This window comes from Neomonachus schauinslandi, chromosome 2 (assembly GCF_002201575.2).
Source record: "Neomonachus schauinslandi chromosome 2, ASM220157v2, whole genome shotgun sequence".
Classification (NCBI taxonomy): Eukaryota; Metazoa; Chordata; class Mammalia; order Carnivora; family Phocidae; genus Neomonachus; species Neomonachus schauinslandi.
In genome coordinates this window covers 58,865,689-58,889,271 of record NC_058404.1, presented here as the reverse complement: position 1 = coordinate 58,889,271, position 23,583 = coordinate 58,865,689, and the positions used below count along the sequence as shown (strand labels likewise).

At 36.9% G+C, this 23,583-nt stretch overlaps 1 protein-coding gene across 1 annotated transcript in view; it reads right to left on the bottom strand.

The window, feature by feature from the left end:
* NEK1 (NIMA related kinase 1) overlaps window positions 1-23,583 on the bottom strand; it is a 191,840-nt gene that overhangs the window by 140,072 nt on the left and 28,185 nt on the right. Inside the window, 3 exon segments of the mRNA XM_021698746.1 lie at window positions 13,351-13,502; window positions 15,733-15,793; window positions 20,007-20,207. Of these exon segments, the coding sequence (XP_021554421.1) occupies window positions 13,351-13,502; window positions 15,733-15,793; window positions 20,007-20,207 (414 nt within the window).

Genomic DNA, 23,583 nt, shown 5'->3' with positions numbered 1-23,583 from the left:
CCCAGACACTCCCTCCCAGGCCTGCACTCAGTTTAGTTTTAGCTGTCCTGCCAGGGTGCCCACTGCACTGAGAATCCTAGGATCCATTGCTTGGACCTGTTTCAGCTTCAGCTGTCCTGCTAGGGCACCCCCTGCACAGATAGCAACAGGACCACTCTGGCCCACATGATCCCAACAAGGCAGCACCAGCACAGAATGCCCTGTGACCTCCAGGCCACATCAGCCACAGCTCCAGCCAGCCACCACAAGTCATCAAACACACACAATCTACATAAGGGACAAACATATTCAAGACCATTCCTTCAAGTTAAGGAAAAATCGCTGTTACACATATTCCATAGAAACAAACATGGAAAGGCAAGCAAAATAGGGAGACAGAAGAATATGTTCCAAAAGGCCACTCCTTCAAGACTGGGAGAGGTACTCTGACCCAAAACATAGAAACAAATAGAGAAAGCAAAATGAGGAAACAGAGAAATATGTTCCAAACAAAAGAACGAGACAAAAATCTCAGTAAAAGACCTAAATAATATGGAGGTAAGTAATCTACCTGATAAAGAATTCAAAGTAATGGTCATAAAGATGCTCACTGAACTCAGGAGAAGAATGGGTGAACACAGTGAGAACTTTGACAAACAGAAAGGAAACATAAGAAAATACCAAACAAAAGTCAGAGCCAAAGAATATAAAAACTGAACGAGGGGTTCAACAGCAGACAGGATGAAGTACAAGTACAAATCAGTGAATTGGAAGATAAAACTCACCCAGAGCATCAAAAAGTAAAAAAGTGGGGCACCTGGGTGGCTAAGTCGGTTAAGCAGCTGCCTTCGGCTCAGGTCATGATCCCAGGGTCCTGGGATCAAGCACCACACTGGGCTCCCTGCTCAGTGGGGAGCCTGCTTCTCCCTCTCCCTCTGCCTACCTCTCTGCCTACTTGTTCTCTCTTTCTACCTGTCAAATAAATAAAAATCTTTTTAAAAAAAATTAAAATATAAAAATAACTTAAGGGACCTCTGGGACAGCAACAAGTGGAATAACATTTGCATTATATGAGTACCAGAAGGAAGAGAAAGAGAAAGGGGCAGAAAATTTAACTGAAGAAATAATGGCTGAAAACTTCCCAAACCTAGGGAAAAAAATGAAATCCACGTCCAGGGAGCCCAGAGAATTCCAAATAAAATGAACCAAAAGAAAGCTACACCAACACACATTATAATTAAAATGTCAAAAATAAAGAAATGATCTTAAAAACACCAAGAAAAAAGGAAATTGTTACATACAAGAGAAATCCCAGAAGGCTATCATTCGATTTCTCAGCAGGAAGTTTGTAAGCCAGAATGGAGTGGCATAACATATTCAAAGTGCTAAAAGGCAAAAAGCTAACAACCTAGAAGACTCTACCTGGTAAGATTATCATTCAGATTTGAAGAAAAGATAAAGAGCTTTCTGGACAAACAAGATAAAGGAGGTTATCACCACTAGACCAGCCTTACAAGAAATGTTAAAGGGACTTCTTTAAGTTGAAATGGCAATAATTAAAAACAAGAAAACATACAAAAGTAAAAATCTCACTGGAAATGGTAAAAACTGGATTAATCACTTATAAAGATACAAACTTAAAAGAAAAAAGTAAAATTAACTAAAACTGCAATGATTAGTTAAGGGATACATAAAACAAAAAGATATAAAGAGTGACATCAAAAATATAACATGTGGAGGGGGGAAATGTAGTGTTTTAGAATCTGTTCAAATTTAAGTTGCTATCAACTTAAGCTCTCATACACATAGAATGATATATATGTGAACCTAACAATGTCACAATGCAAAAGTTTATAGTAAATGCACAAAAGAAAATGAGAAAAAAAATCTAGAGATGACATTAAAGAAAGTCATCAAACCACAAGGAAGAGAAAAAGAGAAGAATAAAGAACAGAAAGGAACTATACAACAGCCAGAAAACAACTGACAAAATGAATAACTACATATGTATAAAAAATTAAATGTAAATAGACTACATTCTCCAGTCAAAAGACACAGAGTGACTGAACGGATTTTTTAAAAAGACACACTGAGGAGGCGGCAAAGACGGTAGAGGAGTAGGGGACCCTATTTCAGCCGGTCCCCTGAACTGAGCTGGGTATATACCAAACCACTTTGAACACCCATGAAATCAGCCTGAGATGTAAGAAGATCTATCTGGATCTCTACAAAAAGAATATCGCAGGTGGTTGATTTTGAGGTATGAAGCTGGGAGCTGTGATTCTGTGGGCAGATACTGGAAGTAAACGGAAGGGGGAGGGCGCCTTCAGGATCCTGCACAGCCAGAGATAAAAGCCTCCCGTGCTGAGGACTGGGCAGAGACTCAAAGACCTGTAGTGGTGGGGAAAGGACTTTCGGGCAGCCCCCCCACCCCCCAGACTGAAACCTGGAGCTGCAGGGGACGCACAAGCAAACTGGTGGTGGCTGGCAGTTTTAGAAGCACAAAGGGCAGAGACGCGCCCCAACCCGGAAGCCACGACTGGGAGTGCTGCTGAGGGGCGTACAACCCAGGATGCTGAGGTTTTAGCAGCACAGACAGAAATGGAGATAGTGTGGCCTGGAGAGCTCACTGAAGAACAGAATGCAATCTCTCTGCTCTGAGGCAGAGGTTTAGAAAGGGTCACTTCTGCTCTGCCTCTCAGAAGAGACACGGAAAGCCTCCAGGGAAAGCCACCAGAGAATAAAAGCCCCAAAATACCAGTTTTCACTGAGCCCATCCTCCCCCATAGGGGGCAGGGCGACTCTGACCAAACAGGGTTGCCTGAAAAACAGCATGGCAGGCCCCTCCCCTAGAAGACAGGCCGGAAGAACAAGAGGCCGACAACCCTAAGGTCCCTAAAAAACAGGTGCATCTTGCTTGGGTCGTGGTCAATAATTTGGACTCTGTACATTCTGTCAACCACCCCTCAAGAGAATGACTAAGAGGAGGAATGCTTTAAACAGGAAAGACTCAGAGACTGTGACTTCTGCCACAGAACAAATGGATATGGATATAAGCAAGATGTCGGAAATTGACTTCAGGGTAACAGTTATGAAGACAATAGCTAGGATGGAGAAAACGATTAATGGCAACATAGAGTCTCTAAGGGCAGAAATGAGAGCTGATCCAGCAGAACTTAAAAATGCCATCAATGAGATCCAATCTAATCTAGATACTCTAACAGCTAGGGTAAACGAGGCAGAAGAACAAATTAGTGATCTAGAAGACAAACTGAGAGAAAAGAAGGAACAAGAGGAGGCCTGGAACAAACAGCTTAAAATCCATGAAAACAGAATTAGAGAAATAAGTGACACCATGAAACGTTCCAATGGCAGAATTATTGGGATCCCTGAGGGGATGGAGAGAGAGAGAGGACTAGAAAATATATTTGAGCAAATCGTAGCTGAGAACTTCCCTAATCTGGGGAATGAAACAACCACTTGTGTCCTAGAGGCAGAGAGAACCCCTCCCAAGATGAAGGAGAACAGACCAACGCCCAGCATGTAATAGTAAAACTTGCAAATCTTAAAAACAAGGAAACCATCTTAAGGGCAGTTAGGGGGAAGAGATTCCTTACCTACAGAGGGAGGAACATCAGAATAACGTCAGACCTATCCACAGAGACCTGGCAAGCCAGAAAGGGCTGGCAAGACATATTCAGGATACTTATACAAGAAGAACATGAAGCCAAGAATACTTATCCGGCAAGGCAGTCATTTACAATGGATGGAGAGATACAGAGCTTCCAGGACCAGCAGAAACTGAAAGAATATGTGACCACTAAGCTGTGCAAGAAATATTACGGGGGGTTCTATAAAAGGAGAAAGACCCCAAGAGTGATATAGAACTGAAATTTACAGAGACAATCTATAGAAATAAGGACTTCACAGGCAACATGATGACAATAAAATCATATCTTTCAATAATCACTCTCAACGTGAATGGCCTAAATGCTCCCATAAAACAACACAGGGTTGCAGATTGGGTAAAAAGACAGGACCCATCCATATGCTGTCTACAAGAGACTCATTCTGAACCTAAAGATAAATTCAGACTGAAAGTGAAGGATAGAAAACCATCTTTAATGCCAAAGGACCTCAAAAGAAAGCTGAGGTAGCAATTCTTATATCAGACAAAGTAGATTTTAAGCTAAAGACTGTAGTTAGAGACACAGAAGGACACTATATCATTCTTAAAGGGTCCATCCAACAAGAAGATCTAACAATTGTAAATATCTATGCCCCCAACATGGTAGCAGCGAACTACATAAGCCAACTGCAACCAAAATAAAGAGACATATTGATAATAATATGTTAATTGTAGGACACCTCAACACTCCACTCTCAGCAATAGATAGATCATCTAAGCAGAAAATCAACAAAAAAACAAGAGCTTTGAGGGTGCCTGTTGGTTAGGCGACTGCCTTTGGTTCAGATCATGATTCTGGAGTCCCAGGATTGAGACCCGCATCGGGCTCCCTGCTCAGCAGGGAGTCTACTTCTCCCACTGACCCTCCCCCCTCTCATGTGCTCATTCTCATTCTCTCTCTCTCAAATAAATAAATAAAATCGTAAAAAAAAAAAAAAAAGAAAAAGAAAAAAGAGCTTTGAATCACACACTGGACCAGATGGACCTCACAGATATATACAGAACATTCCACCCTAAAACAAAAGAATACTCATTCTTCTCGTATGCAGATGGAACTTTCTCCAGAACAGACCACATACTGGGTCACATCAGGTCTCAACTGATACCGAAAGACTGAGATTATTCCCTGCATATTCTCAGATCATAATGCTTTAAAACTGGAACTCAATCACAAGAAAAAATTTGGAAGAAATTCAAACACTTGGAAGCTAAAGACCACTCTGCTCAAGAATGTTTGGGTCAACCAGGAAATCAAAGAATAACTTAACAATTCATGGAAACCAATGAGAACGAAAACACATCGGTCCAAAACCTATGGGATACTGCAAAGGCGGTCCTAAGGGGGAAATACATAGTCATCCAAGCCTCACTCAAAAAAATAGAAAAATCCCGAATTCACCAACTAACTTTACACCTGAAGAACTAGAGAAAAAAACAATAAATGATGCCTAAGCCACACATTAGAAGAGAGATAATTAAGATTAGAGCAGAGATCAATGAATTAGAAACCAGAAATAGAGCAGAGCAACGAAACTAGAAGCCGGTTCTTTGAAAGAATTAATAAGATCAATAAACCACTGGCCAGACTTATCCAAAAGAAAAGAGAAAGGACCCAAATTAATAAAATTATGAATGAGAGAGGAGAGATCACAACTAACACCAAGGAAATAGAAACAATTATTAGAAATTATCAACAACTATATACCAATACGATGAGCAACCTGGATGAAATGGATGCCTTCCTGGAAACCTATAAACTCCCAAGACTGAAACAGGAAGAAACTGACAACCTGAATAGACCAATAACCAGTAATGAGATTGAAACAGTGATCAAAAACCTCCCAAAAAACAGAGCCCAGGGCCTGATGGATTCCCTGGGGAATTTTACCAAACATTCAAAGAAGAAATAATACCTATTCTCCTGAAGCTGTTTCAAAAAATAGAAACAGAAGGAAAGCTTCCAGACTTATTCTATGAGGCCAGCATTATCTTGATCCCCAAACCAGGCAAAGACCCCATCAAAAAGGAGAAATTCAGACCGATATCCATGATGAATATGGATGCCAAAATTCTCAACAAAATCCTAGCTAATAGGATCCAACAATACATTAAAAGCATCATCCACCACGACCAAGTGGGATTTATCCCTGGGATGCAAGGGTGCTTCAACACTCGCAAATCAGTGTGCTATAACACATTAATAAAAGGAGGGAGAAGAACCATATGGTCCTCTCAATTGATGCAGAAAAAGCATTTGACAAAATACAACATCCTTTCCTGATTAAAACTCTTCAGAGTATAGGAATAGAGGGAACATTCCTCAAGTTCATAAAATCCATCTATGAAAAACCCACAGTGAATATCTTTCTCAATGGGGAAAAGCTGAGAGCCTTTCCCTTAAGATCAGGAACACGTCAAGGGTGCCCACTCTTGCCACTACTGTTCAACATAGTACTAGAAGTCATAGCAACAGCAATCAGACAACAAAAAGAAATAAAAGGTATTCAAATTGGCAAAGAAGTCAAACTCTCTCTCTTCACAGATGACATGATAATTTATGTGGAAAACCCAAAAAACCCCACCCCCAAATTACTAGAACTCATACAGCAATTCAGTAATGTGGCAGGATACATAACCAATGCACAGAAATCAGTTGCTTTCTTATAGACTAACAATTCAACTGTAGAAAGAGAAATTAGAGAATCAATTCCATTTACAATAGCACCAAAAACCGTAAGATACCTCGGAATAAACCTAACCAAAGAGGTAAAGGATCTATACTCTAGGAACTACAGAACACTCATGAAAGAAATTGAAGAAGACACAAAAAGATGGAAAAACATTCCCTGCTCATGGATCAGAAGAATAAACATTGTGAAAATGTCTATGCTACCCAGAGCAATCCTGATCAAAATTCCAATGACATTTTTCAAAGTGCTGGAACAAACAATCCTAAAATTGGTATGGAATCAGAAAAGATCCTGAATTGCCAAGGAAATGTTGAAAAAGAAAAACAAAACTAGGGGCATCACGTTGCCGGATTTCAAGCTATATTACAAAGCTGTGATCATCAAGACAGATGGTACTGGCACAAAAACAGATACATAGACCAATGGAACAGAATAGAGAACCCAGATATAGACCCTCAACTCTATGGTCAAATAATCTTCGACAAAGCAGGAAAAAATACGCAATTGAAAGAAGACAGTCTCTTCAATAAATGGTGCTGGGAAAATTGGACAGCTATATACAGAAGAATGAAACTGGACCATTCTCTTACACCGTACACAAAGATAAACTCAAAATGGATGGAAGACCTCGATGTGAGACAGGAATCCATCAAAATCCTAGAGAACATAGGCAGTAACCTCTTTGACATCAGCCACAGCAACTTCTTTCAAGACACGTCTCCAAAGGCAAGGGAAACAAAAAATGAATTTTTGCGACTTCATCAAGATAAGCTTCTGCATAGCAAAGGAAACAGTCAACAAAACAAAGAGGCAACCCACAGAACGGGAGAAGATATTTGCAAATGACACTACAGACAAAGGGCTGATATCCAAGATCTATAAAGAACTTCTCAAACTCAACACCCAAAGAACAAATAATCCAGTCAGAAAATGGGCAGAAGACATGAACAGACACTTCTCAAAAGAAGACATACAAATGACTAACAGAAACATAAAAAAATGTTCATCATCATTAGCCATCAGGGAAAATTCAAATCAAAACCACACTGAGATACCACCTTACACCAGTTAGAATGGCAAAAATTAACAAGACAGGAAACAAGTGTTGGCGAGGATGTGGAGAAAGGGGAACGCTCTTGAACTGTTGGTGGGAATGCAAGTTGGTACAGCCACTTTGGAAAACAGTGTGGAGGTTCCTCAAAAAATTAAAAATAGAGCTACCCTATGACCCAGCAATTGCACTACTGGGTATTTACCCCAAAGACACAGATGTAGTGAAAAGAGGGCCACATACACACAATGTTCATAGCAGCAATGCCCATAACAGCCAAACTGTGGAAAGAGCCGAGATGCCCTTCAACAGACGAATGGATAAAGAAGATGTGATCCATATAATACAATGGAATATTACTCAGCCATCAGAAAGGATGAATACCCAACTTTTGCATTAACATGGACGGGACTGGAGGAGATTATGCTAAGTGAAATAAGTCAAGCAGAGAAAGTCACTTATTATATGGTTTCACTTATTTGTGGAACATAAGGAATAGCATGGAGGACATTAGGAAAAGGAAGGGAAAAATGAAGCGGGGAAATCGGAGGGGTGGGAGGATGGGTTACCCGGTGATAGGTATTAAGGAGGCTTATACTCAAACAATGAATCATAAAACACTACAACAAGAACTAATGATGTACTGTATGGTAACTAACATAGCATAATAAAAATAAATAAATAAATAATAAATAAATAATAAAAAAGACACACCTATATACTGCCTACAAAAGACTCCCATCAGAAAAGAAGACACACACAGACTGAAGGTAAATGGATGAAAAAAGATATTCTGTGCAAATTGATAAGAAAGCTGATGTAGCTATACTCATATCAAAGGAAATATAAAAAGAGTATAATGAAAGAGAAAGAGGGGCACTACATAATAATAAGTGGGTTATGAAAATATACTATTTATGAATATATATAAATATATATTCACCCAGCATAAAGCACCAAAATATATAAAGCAAATATTGACAGACATAAAGGGAGAGATTGACAGCGACACAATAGCAGGGGATGTTAACAACCCACTACATCAATGGATAGATCATACAGACAGAAAATCAATAAGGAAACACGGGCCTTACACAACACATTGGACAAGATGGACTTAATAGATACATAGAGAACATTCATCCAAAAGCAGCAAATAGGGCGCCTGGGTGGCTCAGCTGGTTAGGCGATTATGTTCAGCTCAGGTCATGATCCCAGGGTTCTGGGATCCAGCCTCACATTGGGCTCCCTGCTTAGCAGGGGGCCTGCTTCTCCCTCTCCCTCTGCAGCTTCCACTGCTAGTACTCTCCTGCTCTCTCGTTCTGTCAAATAGATAAATAAAATCTTTAAAAAAAAAAAAAAAAGCAAAATACACATTGTCAACTGCACATGGAACATTCTCCAGGATGCGTAACATATTAAGCCACAAAGTAAGTCTCAAAAATTCAAGAAGAATGGAATCATATCAAGCAACTTTTCTGACCACAATGTTACAAAACTAGAAATCAGTGATACAAGAACACTGGGAAAACTGCAAATATGTCAAGACTAAACAACACATTCCTGAACACTACTGAGTCACAGAAGACATCAAAGGAGAAATCATAAAATACCTAGACACAAATGAAAACAGAAATAGGGCACACCAAAATCTATGAGATGCAGCAAATGCAGTTCTAAGAGGAAAGTTCACAGAAAGTTCATAGTTCATAGTTTCTACTTCAAGAAATAAGAGAAATATCAAACAACCTAGAAACAATTTAACATTGTTTCTCAAACAATTTTAAACCTTTTTTAAAGATTTTATTTATTTATTTGAGATAGAGAGAGAGCACGAGCCGGGGGGGGGGGGGGGGGGGGGGGGGAAGCGGCAGAGGGAGAAGGAGAAGCAGACTCTCCACTGAGCAGGGAGCCCGACACAGGGCTCGATCCCAGGACCCTGGAATCATGACCTGAGTCGAAGGCAGGCGCTTAACCAACTGAGCCACCCAGGCACCCCAAACATTTTAAACTTAACAATTTAAAGGAACTAGACAAGGAAGAATAAATGAAGCCCAAAGGTAGTCGAAGGAAGGAAATAATAAAGATCAGAAATGAAAGAAACCTTTAGGAAGATTCACTAAGAAAAAAGGAGAGAGGGCTCAAATAAATCAAATCAGAAATAAAAGAGGAAAACTTACAATTGATAAAAAATCCTGAGACTACTGTAAAGAATTATATGCCAGATATAAGAAGTAGATAAATTCCTAGACTTTATAATCTTCCAAGACAGAATCATAAAGAAACAGAAATCTGAATAGACTGATTACTAGTAAAGGGGTTGAATCAGTATTCAAAAATCTCCCAATAAACGAAAGTTCAGGACCAAATGACTTCACTGGTGAATTCTACTAAACATTCAAAGATTTCACACCTATCTTTCTCAAACTCTTACAAAAAATTAAAGAAGGAAAACTTCCAAACATATTTTACCAGGCCAGCATTACCCTGATACCAAACCAGACAAGGACACCACAAAAAAAGAATATTACAGGCCAGTATCCCTGAAGAACACAGATGCAAATATCCTCAACAAAATATTAGCAAACCGAAATAAACAATACATTAAAAGGACCATACACCATGATCAAGAAGTACTTATTCCAGGGATGCAAAGATGGTTCAACATCTACAAATCTATCAACATAATAAACCACATTAACAAAATAAATGATAAAAATCTCACATGATCATCTCAATAGATGCAAAATAATTTGACAAAATTTAACATCATTTATAATAAAAATGCTCAACAAAGTAGATATAGAAGGAATGTACCTCAACATAATAAAGCCATCTATGACAGACCCACAGTTAACCTCATACTCTGGTAAAAAGACAAAAGTTTTTCCTCTATGATCAGAAACAAGACGAATGGATAAAAAAGATGTGTTATATATATATATATACAATGGAATACTCCTCAGCCATCAAAAAAAATGAAATCTTGGCATTTACAACGACGTGGATGGAAGTAGAGAGCGTTAAGTGAAATAAGCCAATCAGAAAAAGACAACTATCATATGATCTCGCTGGTATGTGGAATTCAAGAAACAAAACAGAGGATCATAGGAGAAGAGAGGAAAAAAATAAAACAAGACAACATCAGAGAGGGAGACAAATTATAAGAGACTCTTAAGCATAGGAAACAAACTGAGGGTTCTTGGAGGGAAGCAGGATGAGGGAACGGGGTAACTGGGTGATGGACATTAAGGACGGCACGTGATGTAATGAGCACTGGGTATTATGTAAGACTGACTTACATAATACATAATACATAATCACTGACCTCTACCTCTGAAACCAATAATACATTACATGTTAATTGAATTTAAATTAAAAAAAACAACAAAAATAAAATAAAATAAAGTAGGCAAGTAAGTGGGCTGAGCAAATATAATAGGGTGGCCAGAAGGTGCTCACTTGATACTATTAGTTAAAATTTAAAGTGAGACCAGTTAGAATAGTTGTATGTTTTCTCCAATCACATTCCACTACCCAAGTTCAGGCTCAAAAGAGATAGAGAGTTGGATTTCACCAAGTTAGTTTTTGCCAGGTGATTTGTAATAGTGAAAGACAGGTGAGGCTTTGGAAATTATTATAATGGGAGAACATGGAATTTAAGCCAAAAAAGGAAAATAAAAAATGAGGAGAGGGACATTGAAAAAAAAAACTAGAAAAATCCATGGATCAAAATAGGACAAAAGTTGTGGAGGCAAAGTCCTCCAGGAATAAGCTGGAAACACAGGAAATAATGGTAAATCATGGGATGCTTATGATTGAGACTATGGAAGAGTTGCTGTAATAATGACAAATTTGATGGCATGACAAGAATTAGGACAGTATTGGGAAAAGTGACCAGGAGTCAAGTGTTAGTCTTTAAAAAATGAGAGTCTGCAGATGACCCACAGAGGGTTAACAGGTGATACAATCTGGTAGCAAAAGCCTCAAAATTTTGGGGGGTGGTTGTGGTTAGGGAGCAGGGAAGAGTCCTGCAGTGAGAAGCAAGGAAAACACCTCCCTCATCCTACTTCTAGACGCAGTGGTATTAAGAGATTAGAGACACCATGAAAGACAATTGCACAACAGTGTGTTCAGGGACAAGCCAGGTTTCAGAGCAAAAAAGATCGAAAAACTCTACAAGCTTAAAATACAGGGAATTTTGCTGATAATGTGCTATAAGAGGGCTTTCTGGAAGAGTTTAGGGAGGTCTGCAGAGGGTGAGGGCCAGATTGGGGTATGACCAGAATCATATGGAATTGAGAGACTAGCTAATGAAGGAAAAGTCTGGAGGTCCAGTGCTTCTGGTGATTAAAGAAGAGGGATAAAAGATAAGATGGAATTGGTCCATTAGACCTAATTTAGTGTTATATGGAAGGACTGAAGGAAGGGAGGGAGGCAGGGAGGGAAAACTTGTGTGCCAGTTATCATATTGCCTCTCAGCTGCAAATTCACCCGTCATTGTCCGCCTTGTTAGAAGCCAGACAATTTAAACACTTCTTTGTTTGCTAGTACAATGTTAAGCTTTGTTAGCAGATGATGTTGGAGGGACCGTGCAGAAGGAAATGGCTTCTGTTCCTGATTAGCAGGCTTTCTTTCTTCTTGTTCCTGCTGCATGTGGGACACTTAGTGACATTACCCCTGTGGGAAGCTTCCAGGAGAGTTCTGCTGGTTCCCCTGCCAGCTTCCCTGTAACCTTTGACAGCAACCCCAAGGCCAGTTTCCCACCACATTCCACTGGTGACCCAACTGGCATCCCAGCCCAAAGAGTTCAGCAACACCTGACAACTTCCACCAGCACTCCAGTAGGCTTCCCAGTCGATTCAACGATTCCCCAAGCAGCTTCCCAGTACATTTCACAGGCACTCTAAGCAGGTTCTCAAGAGCTTCATCAGCTCTACAGTGGACAATTTTATGTTTGCCAGCCTCAGCCTATGGCAGCTCAGTGAACTCACCAGCCATTGAATTATAGCCATACCACACCCAATAAGGTTTGAATCTCAGCCTTAAGGGTGGTGGTGTGGAGATTTTCCAAAATCTATTCCTTCTTTGGGTACTATGTATCAGCACTAGGAGTAGTGGCTGCTTCCTTTATCTGCTGTTCCTATATTCTCTAGAGTTCTTTATCCCTTGAAGTTAATTCCCTAAACATAGTTACTAATTATTTAAACTTTCCTTGATCAAACTATTATGCGCTTTTTTCTCCTGACTGGAGGCTGACTTATACAACTTATTTGAAGACTAATTTACAGTAATCATTTGAACTACTTTATGAGATTTTAACTTAGATTTCTCTTACAGCAATATGCTCAATGTTCATATGTATCTAAACACATGTGTATGCACATATGTATGCATGTACATATGTAGTCCAGAACAAAACAGGTTTCATATGCTAAAGTAGGCAGCTACTGACATGAAGAAAAATGTCAAATTCCTGCAACTAACACTGTGTTCTTGAGCATTTCACCTAGGTGCTATGAGTGTTAATTTTTTCATCTGAAATACTATAGACTGTACAATAACATTCCTTCCAGCTCTATGATTTTGATTTATTTATCTGTGAATTCTCAAATACAAAATTTTCCCACATTTTTATCAAGTATATCACATTTACTTGTTTTATGCACAAAAACGATTGGCTCTGCTTAGGTTGTCCAAAAGTGATTTCACTGATGATGTCACTTTCTTTTTATTGTACCATCTACTTAATATACCTATTTAATGTTTCTCTGTGATTTCTGTAAGTCTTCTTAGTTTTAGAAGACTGGTGAAGCAGAGAATAGCAATGTTCTTTAGTAACTTAATAAAAACAATCCTATGAGTATCAAGATAACTGAGCTGCAATAAAAAAAGATCAAACTGAATTTGTTACTAATACACAGTCTGTAATATGATCATACCTGTTTATGTTTTTGGAGTGGTTTCTTTTCATGTAATTTTTTATCTCCAAATTTCTTATATGTTAAAGGTACTCCATATTTAGCGGCAGGCTTTGTAATTTTCTGAGCAGACACAAAAGAAGCCAAGCTTTGTCCTGAAGCTGGTCTTTTAGCTACATGAAAAGATACAAAGAGTTTTTTCCTAGAGTTTATATTAAATCTTTAATTTCAAAATTCTTCAAGATAGCATTTTTTCATTTTCACAATCATTGACAGCATTTGAGACTTTTCATTAAAAATACTGTTCACTCCTCAGCACATGTCAATGCCTTCATTATAAACTATTTGATTATACTAAAGCCATTTTTTTGGAGGAAAAAAAAGCAAAAAGCCACACATCTTTAAGATGTTGAAATTTCTCATATTAAAAAAAAGCACATCCCTAAAACTGACTATGGGTGATGACTGTATTTACCTGTGAATATACTAAAAATCACTGAATTTAAGAGATTTAAGAGCAGACTTTAAATGGTATAGAACTGTAACTCAATAAAGCTGTTAATAGTAACTCAATAACGCCATCATTGTGAGCAACTTTAATACTTTCTTCATCTATAGTCTGAAAGATGTTTATACCTACAGACCTATAGAAGAACAAACACTTTAAAACAATTATTATAGCTCAGAGTCCCATGAAATGGGTACCTTTATACGGTGGGAATATAAAATGGTCAGACTTTCTAGAGGGCAATCTGTATCAAGAACAATGTTTATGGATTGCTTTTAAAGAAATAATCAGAGATACATAAAAATTTATATACAAGTATAAGCCCTACAAGCAATTATGTATCCAATTCTTATTGAAGCCTAGAGTTCTAAGACTGAAGGTTCTGTCTTAGAACAATGATGAATTCAAGAAAAAGTTAAATTGAAGAAAATTTAGAGGAAAGTCTACTATTCATATCTCTCAAAGATATTAACTAGGAACTAGGAAAAGTGGAAGAAAAAAAATTTCCCTTTGAGAGTTCAACTGTAAGATCAAATCGGAACACATATATATAACATCACAACATTGTAACTTGGCTAAATGTATTAAAACAACCAAAGAAATATTGTGTATACCCGTACACATACTGGCACACATACTGAAGAAGGAGCTAAAGTCACGGAAGTATAAAAATGAAGATTCCCAAGAGAAAAATACTGAATAGTTCCCATTCACTTCCAGAAAAGAGGGAGAATTACTTATCTGATTTGGGTGTATTTCTCAGGCTCAGTGACAAGGCTGCCAGTGGTATAAAGCTTAATTAATATGGGGAGCTGGAGCCCACAAAATACCTATAGGCCCATGAGCAATACAATACCTATTTTACCCTCATGCTATTAAACATTTCATTCATCCAACTCCTGTTACAACAAAATAACTTTCTAATTCCTTGTAGGCTACATGGAAAGAATGTGCTGAGATGGAGTATTTCTGGTCTTTGTGACAATGAGGCTTTTGATTAAGATTTGACTTCTCATGAGGCTTGACCGCCAGGAGAGACATGCTGATTCTGCTGTGTGTTTGTCTCTTGTGAATTTCGTTTAGAGTGACTTGATTTCCCAGGGAATGACAGTCTCTGAACACTGAGACAATGAGTCTAAGGATCTTCAGGAAGAGCTAAATATAGCTGGCCTTCCTAAGAACACACTGCTGTACCACTTCCAGCTTACATGGACTCACTGTTATAATATGGTATTTCTTTTTATTAATTTCCTCAAACTCAAAATGGAGAACATGGAATGCACTGTTTGAAAAACAATATACTCTTCAAATCTTACAGTTATCCACTGATTTTAGAAATCCATTCTGAAATCATTTATGAAGAAAAAATACAATTTCCTTCTCACACAAATATATGTATATACATACACATAGTATATAACCATACCCACAATCCTACAAATATTCTACTGCTGCTGGGCACACTTAAAACAAAATTATCCTTGGTAAGGTACCTGATGTCATATTAATTCACTTTTTAAAAATTTTAGAATATGAAGTATTTGTCAAAGAAAAATATATAAAGATATATACTTAACTAAGACATTTTAGAACATGCTACAACAATCTGCTCAGAATATCAGCTAAGCAACTGATAAAGATGGAAGACTTCAAGACAGATTTAATTCAAATAAGGCAGACAAGAAATGGAAATTTTGTTATTAATTCATCACAAAGTGTTGTATACTGTCATATATCAAAAATAATTTAAAGATGAATTTCCTCTGGATTAATTTTATCTAAATTTACCCCAACTTATTATATCTACATGTATCTCTAGTATAATTAGAAAATATTAATTAGTACTAGTATATTGATTATTGCAAACAGGTGAAGACTCATTAAATTTCATTTACCTGGTACAGGCTGCGCTCCAAACTTGGAAAATGTTTTTAGACAAAATTCTTCTGCAATAAGCTTAGATTGAAGGAGGACAAAGAAAAAGTTAGAAAAGATGTGAAACTTCCAAAATAAAAACCCTACCCATTATTCAGATTACATTTTTCTCTTTCCAGTCACATATATGCTATCAGATAAACTTTACTTATTCAACCTAAGTAATCCCAAATTCCTCTCATACTAATTCCCTTCCACTCTCACAAATTTATTTTATGACTTTTCCAGACAACCTTTCTTCTCAAATTAACCTAATGAACCACAAAGGCCCCCATAAACTGCTTTCCTGTTCTATGTCTCAGCAATTTAACACAATTACCTCCTATCTGGAATAGCCTCTATATTTTATATACAGCCAAATCCCTCATTTACCTCAGAACTAATAATCACTTAATTACCGCTTTCTCAGATTAACCTCTTAGTTATTTCAACTTTACTCTGAATCTTCTCAGCATCTCCAATGAGTTTTCACTTTTAACAATATGTAATTATAAACATACTACTGGATAAATATTTGAATATTCTTAGATAATTCAACAAGTATCTCTTCTTACTATTACTAAAATACTCCTGTACTTAATTCTCTAGCATTCATGAACATATTTTGAGAACCAAAAATCATTAGTATTTACTGCAAGTCATTTTTTCTCCCTACTCACTAAATTTTCTTTTTCCCCTCTTTAAGCGCAAAACTATGACACCAACAAAGATTTAACTCAATTTAAGCCTGCTTTTTTTCTTATTGGGTGGGGAAAGGGAAAACAAGTGAATTTTCTCTTTTTTCAAGAGAAATGAGGCCTTCTGAAGAGAATATTCACACAGTAGCAGTGGAACAGAAGCTCCAACAGGCAAAAAACCATGACTGAGATGGTCATCTGTTCCATTAAGGACCCTCCAATAGCAGTTTTCAAGTTATCTCATACTGGCAGAATCAGCATCACCAGGGACATATTAAATGTGGAAATTCTCAGGCTCCCACCTCAGAAACACTAAAATAGGAATTGTAGTGATGGGACCCAGCAATGTTCTCCAAGTGATTTTTTAAAGTATGCTAAAGCTTAAAAACCACTGCACCAAAAGATAAATTAAGTGAAGGTCTGGTTCACAGGCAATTCAGAGCAACTGTGTAAATGTATTTTCTCTTCTGAACACTTGCATTTTTTCCCTTTCTTTTGCATGGAAGAAAATAAGTGCTTTATAAACTCCAACTTGCCCCAAACTGGATAGTTTCTTTCAGTGCTTGAAGGTGAGTCTTTCTTTTTTGTGTGAGTGCAAATGTGAACTAAGAGATGGAGCACGAAGAATCCAAGAAGATTCTGAAATCTCTATGCTATGTTGTTCAATATAGTTGCCAGCCATAAGTAGCTATTTGGATTAAAATTTTAAATAAATATAATTTTAAATTCAGCCCCTTGGTCACACTAGGCACAATTTAAGTATTCAATAACCACATGTGGCTAGTGGCTACAATGTTGGACAATGCGGATATAAAACACTTCATCACTATTGATGCACTACTGAAAGTACTATTGGACAACACCTATACTGCTAAGGAATCAGAGCTTATCCATGATTTGTCAAGCTTCTTCCAGTGTGTGCAAGATTGAGAATTAAGCCCTATTAAACCTTGGGTGACAGTACTTAGAGAAGAAGAGATTTTTTAAAAACCCTACAGAACATTATAGTAGTTCATATATTATATAGTAAAGCTCACAAATTGTTTCAAAGTTAAAGCCTTAAAAAATGTATTGAAAACTTTCTCACTAGAATACCAAATAAGTGATATATAGCAGAAAATAAAACTTAGGAACCAAAGAAGAGATTTTCACAAAAAAATGAAATCTAAGTGATGTCTAAATAGCAACAAGGAGCTATTAATATATTAAACTATCAAATATTGCACTTGTTACTAATCATAAATAATCTGTCCTTTTTTCTTTCCATATTATAAATTTTGATATATCAGGCTTGCACGTTTTCCTTCACTGCTGGCTAGTTGAATTCAAGTGCTTCAGCCTTGAGACTGTACGTCTTAACCACTGGTTTTGGGAGGAGGGAACCTCACCAAGATTCAATGAAGTTACTCTTTCTTCACCAGTAGTTGCCAAAAAACAATAGTATATTGCATCATAAATCTGTCCGAAATTGTTACTTATAACAAAGGAGTCTTATAAGATACCTAAGTTTCAGGGATTCTTGCTATATCCTATATAAGTAACCTTCAATCTACACATTTTAATTGGCTTTTTGCTGACTAATGTGTTCTCCTGGTAGTAATAGTTAAATCCACACCTCTGTTTTCTGAAAATTATTTGCTCACACAGATGTTGTATTAACCCAGAGAATATATGACACTTCCCTCTTATCCCATGAGCATATAAAAGTAATAAAACTATGATTTTGCTAGATACATGATTTACAGAAGAATTTAACAGTTATCATTTAAATTAACAAAGGCCACACAGAACATGTAATATAAAATAATTCCAGTTTCAGATGATATTTATATCAATAACTTGTACAAACTGATTTGATATAAATTTTTAATAAATCCTGTCGAAGTAAAATTCAGTTCAACTCAACATTTATTACGCATCTTCATGTGAGTATGAGGAAAAATCATAAGTCAACAATCTGCTATACATACAAATGCCCACAAAACAAGTTTTCAATAATTATCCAAATAGAATATAATCATATAACTTAAGATACTAATATGTTTATATTAGTATAATAAAATAACACATTGATAATATTTATATTGAATATATTGAGCACTTATTACATGCTAGACATTAGGCACTTTATGTACATTATCACTTTTCAAAAAAAACAACCACCTCATGATGAAGATATATTTATAACCCCATTGTTTACAGGTCAGTGAGGCACAGAAATGCTTAATAATTTTACAATTAGAGATGGTTACCAGAGGGGAGGTAGGTAGGGGGATGGATAAAATAGGTGAAGGGGATTAAGAGTACACTTATCTTGATGAGCACTATTGTGCAGAATCATTGAATCACTATACTGTACACATGCAACTAATATAACCCTGTCTATGTTAACTATACTGGATTTAAAATTTTTTTAAATAATAATTTTACAGTTAGAAACCTAAGAAGACAGAAAGTAGAGAGGTGACTGCCAGGAGTTATGACAGAGGGAATGGGGAGTTACTGGTTAATGGGATTGAGTTTATTTTACAAGATGAAGAGTTGTGAAGATGAATGGTGGTATTAACTGCACAGCATTGAAAATCTCTTTAATACCACTGAACTGGACACTCAAAAATGGATAAGAGGATGCATTTTATGTTGTGTACATTTTACCACAATAAAAAAATTGGAAAACAAAACAGAAACCCAAAACAAAAGAATGATTTTGTGATACTGTGATTTATATTAAATACATATCTGGTGTCTAGTTCCTGGCATACAGCTCCTAAAACCCTTAAAGTACCCAAAAGGTTAAGAGAATAAAGGTGTTTTTTTGTTATTCCTAACAAGCCACTTTCAACCACACCTGAATTTATGTTAATGACGTGACATCTGGAAAGCCCCTAAGGATGGAAGCTGATTGCCAGGGAAATGTACCACAGGATTAGAGGGTTGAAACTTTCAGTCTCACTCCCCTCCCTGAGAGGAAAGGGACTAGAGGCTTAATCAAACACTAATGGCCAATGATTTAATCAATCATTTCTACATAATAAAGCCTCCGTAAAAAACTGAAGGACAGGATTTGGACAGCTTCTGTGTTGGTAAACATGCCAGCAGAGTGACACATCCTAATTTCACTGGAACAGAAGATCCTGCTTTCAGGACCCTTTCAGACCTTGCCCTACATATCCCTTTATCTGGCTGTGGGATCTGATGATCTATATCTCCAGTCAGTGCCAGAAGTGAACTAAATTGGACACCCAGCTGTGTTGCAGAAGTGCCTGGTGTGGGAAAAACCACCACACATTTGGTGATTGGAAGGGTGAGAAGTTCAGTATTAAGTGTTAGGAGGAAACACAGGAGGAATGTTTTCCCTCGTACAGATTCACAACCAGAAAACAAATCCAAAGAGGAAGAATATAAGAATGGAAAGAAAGGTGACTCCAGTGTCATCTGAAAAAGGCACTTCATTCTCCCAGAACTGTGATGTGCTCTCCTCAAAACATAGGTCATGTCCTAGTTAAGCATCATAACCTTATTATTTTCAAGTAAAAAAAAAATAACAAAACACATACCTGAGGTGAGAGAAACTTTTCAATGCGTTTGGCTATAAAACCTTTCTCCAATATGGAGTTGACTGATGGTCTATCCCTAGGATTTCTTTTAAATAACTGAGAGAGTAAATTGCGGAGGTCATAAGAATAATGTAAAGATACAGGTGGAAAAGATCCAGATATTATCTTCAGTACCAAGTTTTTCATATTGCCAGCTTCAAACTAAAATCCAGAAAACAAATTAACATATATGAAACATACATACATTGAAAATAGGAATAAATAATGAGAAATAGTTCTCTTCCTATAGAACAGAAATATAATCCTCTTACAAATATTTTAATCAGCATATGTTCTCTTTTTTAGTGTATGTTCTTTAGAACAAAGTTCACAGATTTATAAACATATTTAAGAGACTATCAGTCATAAAACATAACTTACTGTAATATTAATTTTTGCTCACTCAAAACACTAAAAGATGGAATAAAGGTATTAAAGATTTTATAAAAACAGTAATAAAAGACAAAAACAAACCTTGTAGTCTTAAGACCTGCCTACCTATGGCCCTGTTGCAGTAAGTGAAACAAGAAATTAACTACAAAACTAAAAGTATCTGGGAAAAAAACATAATAAATGAAAATACTAGGATGCCTAAGTAGCTCAGGAAGTTAAGGGTCTGACTCTTGATTTCAGCTCAGGTCATCATCTCATGTGTCATGAGATCAAGTTCTGCATCTGGCTCTGCACTCAGCGGGGAGTCTGCTTTAGAGTCTCTCCCTTTGCCCCTCACCCAACTCATGCACACGTGCCCTCTCTCTCTTAAATAAATAAATCTTAAGAAAAAATAAACGAAAATACGACTTTCCTTTTACACACTGCTTATTATTATTTTTAAGTGTGTGATGCTTCCAAAAGCCATGTAGTGAGCAACGTGGCAAGTATTCCAAAGGGGAATATAAGCCATATCAATGGGAATAGTATATATTTAAGGAGTAAACACAATATAAACTCTAACTGAAGTTAAAAAAGAGAAAAACCAACAGCGGTGGGGCAGTTTAAAATCTAAAGATTTCATTTTGAAAGTAAACAAAATTAAGCTTTTGACATCTCTGCTAAAATAGAACAGTTGTACACTGTTAACGTGTTCTTAACATACACATTAACAAAACATGCTATAAATTAGGTATTGGTGATTATACCAAGTATAAAAAAGTTCTGCTAAATCTTGAATTCTCCTAGACATTTAAAATATGATATTCATGGGATGCCTGGGTGGCTCAGTCATTAAGCATCTGCCTTCGGCTCAGGTCATGATCCCAGTGTCCTGGGATCAGGCCCCGCATTTGGCTCCCTGCTCCGCGGGAGGCCTGCTTCTCCTCTCCCATTCCCCCTGCTTGTGTTCCCTCTCTCGCTGTGTCTCTCTGTGTCAAATAAATAAAACCTTAAAAAGGTAAAATATGATATTCAGCATATTAAAATTTGAGTATAATTCAGTAGTCTAAAAATATCTATGTACCTAAGAAGGAATTCTAAATGCATAATGATAGATTATTCCTTCACTACAATGAATTTTCACTGTCTCTCAAATGACAAGCTTTTCATAAAGGTTAGTGAATTACTTAATTTCATGTGTCTACTTAAAAGTAAATAATTCCAAAATACAGAAGCAATGGTGACAGAACATAGATGAAAAAATGAAAGAAAATACACTGATTTATATCTAAAATGACTGTGTCGAAAAACTGACCAATTCCTTCAAATACAGATCTGATAACTACCATTCCACATCACTTTCGCAGTCCATGCTTTCATAAGGTAATACAGTCTTAAAAGAGTATGCAACCATGAAAAAACACAGCAATGAAAAAATATCCCCCAAATAATATCAAGCAATAAAAACAGGCTATAAAGCTGCTTAGACAAAATAATTAAACTGTAGAAAGAAAAAAAAACCTCATTTTATAATCTATAAGAAAGCCTAGAAGGAAACAAAATATTACAAGTACTCATTACCAGTTGTAAGAATTGTTTTTGATATTCATTCACTTTCTTTATATTTTTATCTATTTTCTTAAGTTTTCTGTAATGAAAATACATTCTTGTTTAATGGGGGAAGCATTTTTTGTTGTTGTTGTTGTTAGAAAGACAGAGAGAGCATGCCCGCACAGGGTGGGCAGGGAAGGGGGTAGAGGGGGGAGGTGAAGAGGGAGAGGGAGAGAGAGAATCTCAACCGGGCTCCCCACCCAGCAAGGAGACCAACACAGGGCTCTATCTCACCACCCCGAGATCATGACATGAGCTGAAATCAAGAGTTGGATGCTTAATTGACTGAGCCACCCAAGCACCCCCAGGGGAGCATTTTTAAAAAGCAAAATTTTGAAATGGAAAGTGATTAAAATTCAACCTATTTAAGACAAAAACTTCCCCTTTGGGGTTTATGTGCCATCTCAACAAAGTCTCAAAAATTAAAAAAATATATATTTTTTATTTTTTATTTTTTTTATTTTTTTTAAAGATTTTTATTTATTTATTTGACAGAGAGAGAGATAGCTAGAGCAGGAACACAAGCAGGGGGAGTGGGAGAGGGAGAGGCAGGCTTCCTGCCGAGCAGGGAGCCTGATGTGGGACTCGATCCCAGGACCCCAGGATCATGACCTGAGCTGAAGGCAGATGCTTAATGACTGAGCCACCCAGGCGCCCTAAAAAAAAATATTTTTAAAGATTTGAGAGAGACAGAGAGACAGAGAGCGAGCGTGTGTATGCACAAGCAGGGGAAGGAGCAGAAGGAGAGCAGCATGCTCCTGCTGAGCATGGAGCCCAACGCCAGGCTTGATCTCACCCTGATCACCACCCTGAGATCATGACCTGAGCCGAATTCAAGAGTTAGATGCTTAACCAACTGAGCCATCGAGGTGCCCCCAAAATAAGTTTTAATTAAAGAGCATTTGAATTGATAAAATCCCTTAAAGAATATGTCAAAAATGTTCTTTAATTTCAATTCCAAACTCAAATACAATTCAATTCCAAATACTCTGGGTGTTTTGAGAGAAATTGCTAAGATGAAACAAAAATCATTAAGCTAAAATACCAAATTCACATACGAATGTAACATTAAAAAGATAGCAAGTTTATTTTTGTCGTTAGAAATAATTTCCTGTGGGGGAGCGCCTGGGTGGCTCAGTTGGTTAAGCATCCAATTCTTGATTTCAGCTCAGGTCATGATCTCAGGGTTGTGGGATCGAGCACCACAATCAGCAGGGGAATCTGCTGGAGATTCTCTCTCTCCCTCTCCAAAATAAATAAATAAATCTTTAAAAAAAAGAATTTCCTGGAAAAAAGTATAACATATGTATTACAATAACAAATATATAACATACATATGTAATATACACATATATGTTAAGGGCAAATCTATTTAAATTTATACTTAAGATGAGAAATTTAAAAACTGACAGAGAATTTCTAGTGCAAGAGGGTGACCTGAAAGATGGCATATGATTTAAAAATATATATATATATTATATATATATTATATATAATATATATATCATATATATTACAGGTACTTTAGGACACAATTTTTTAAATATTTCAGAAA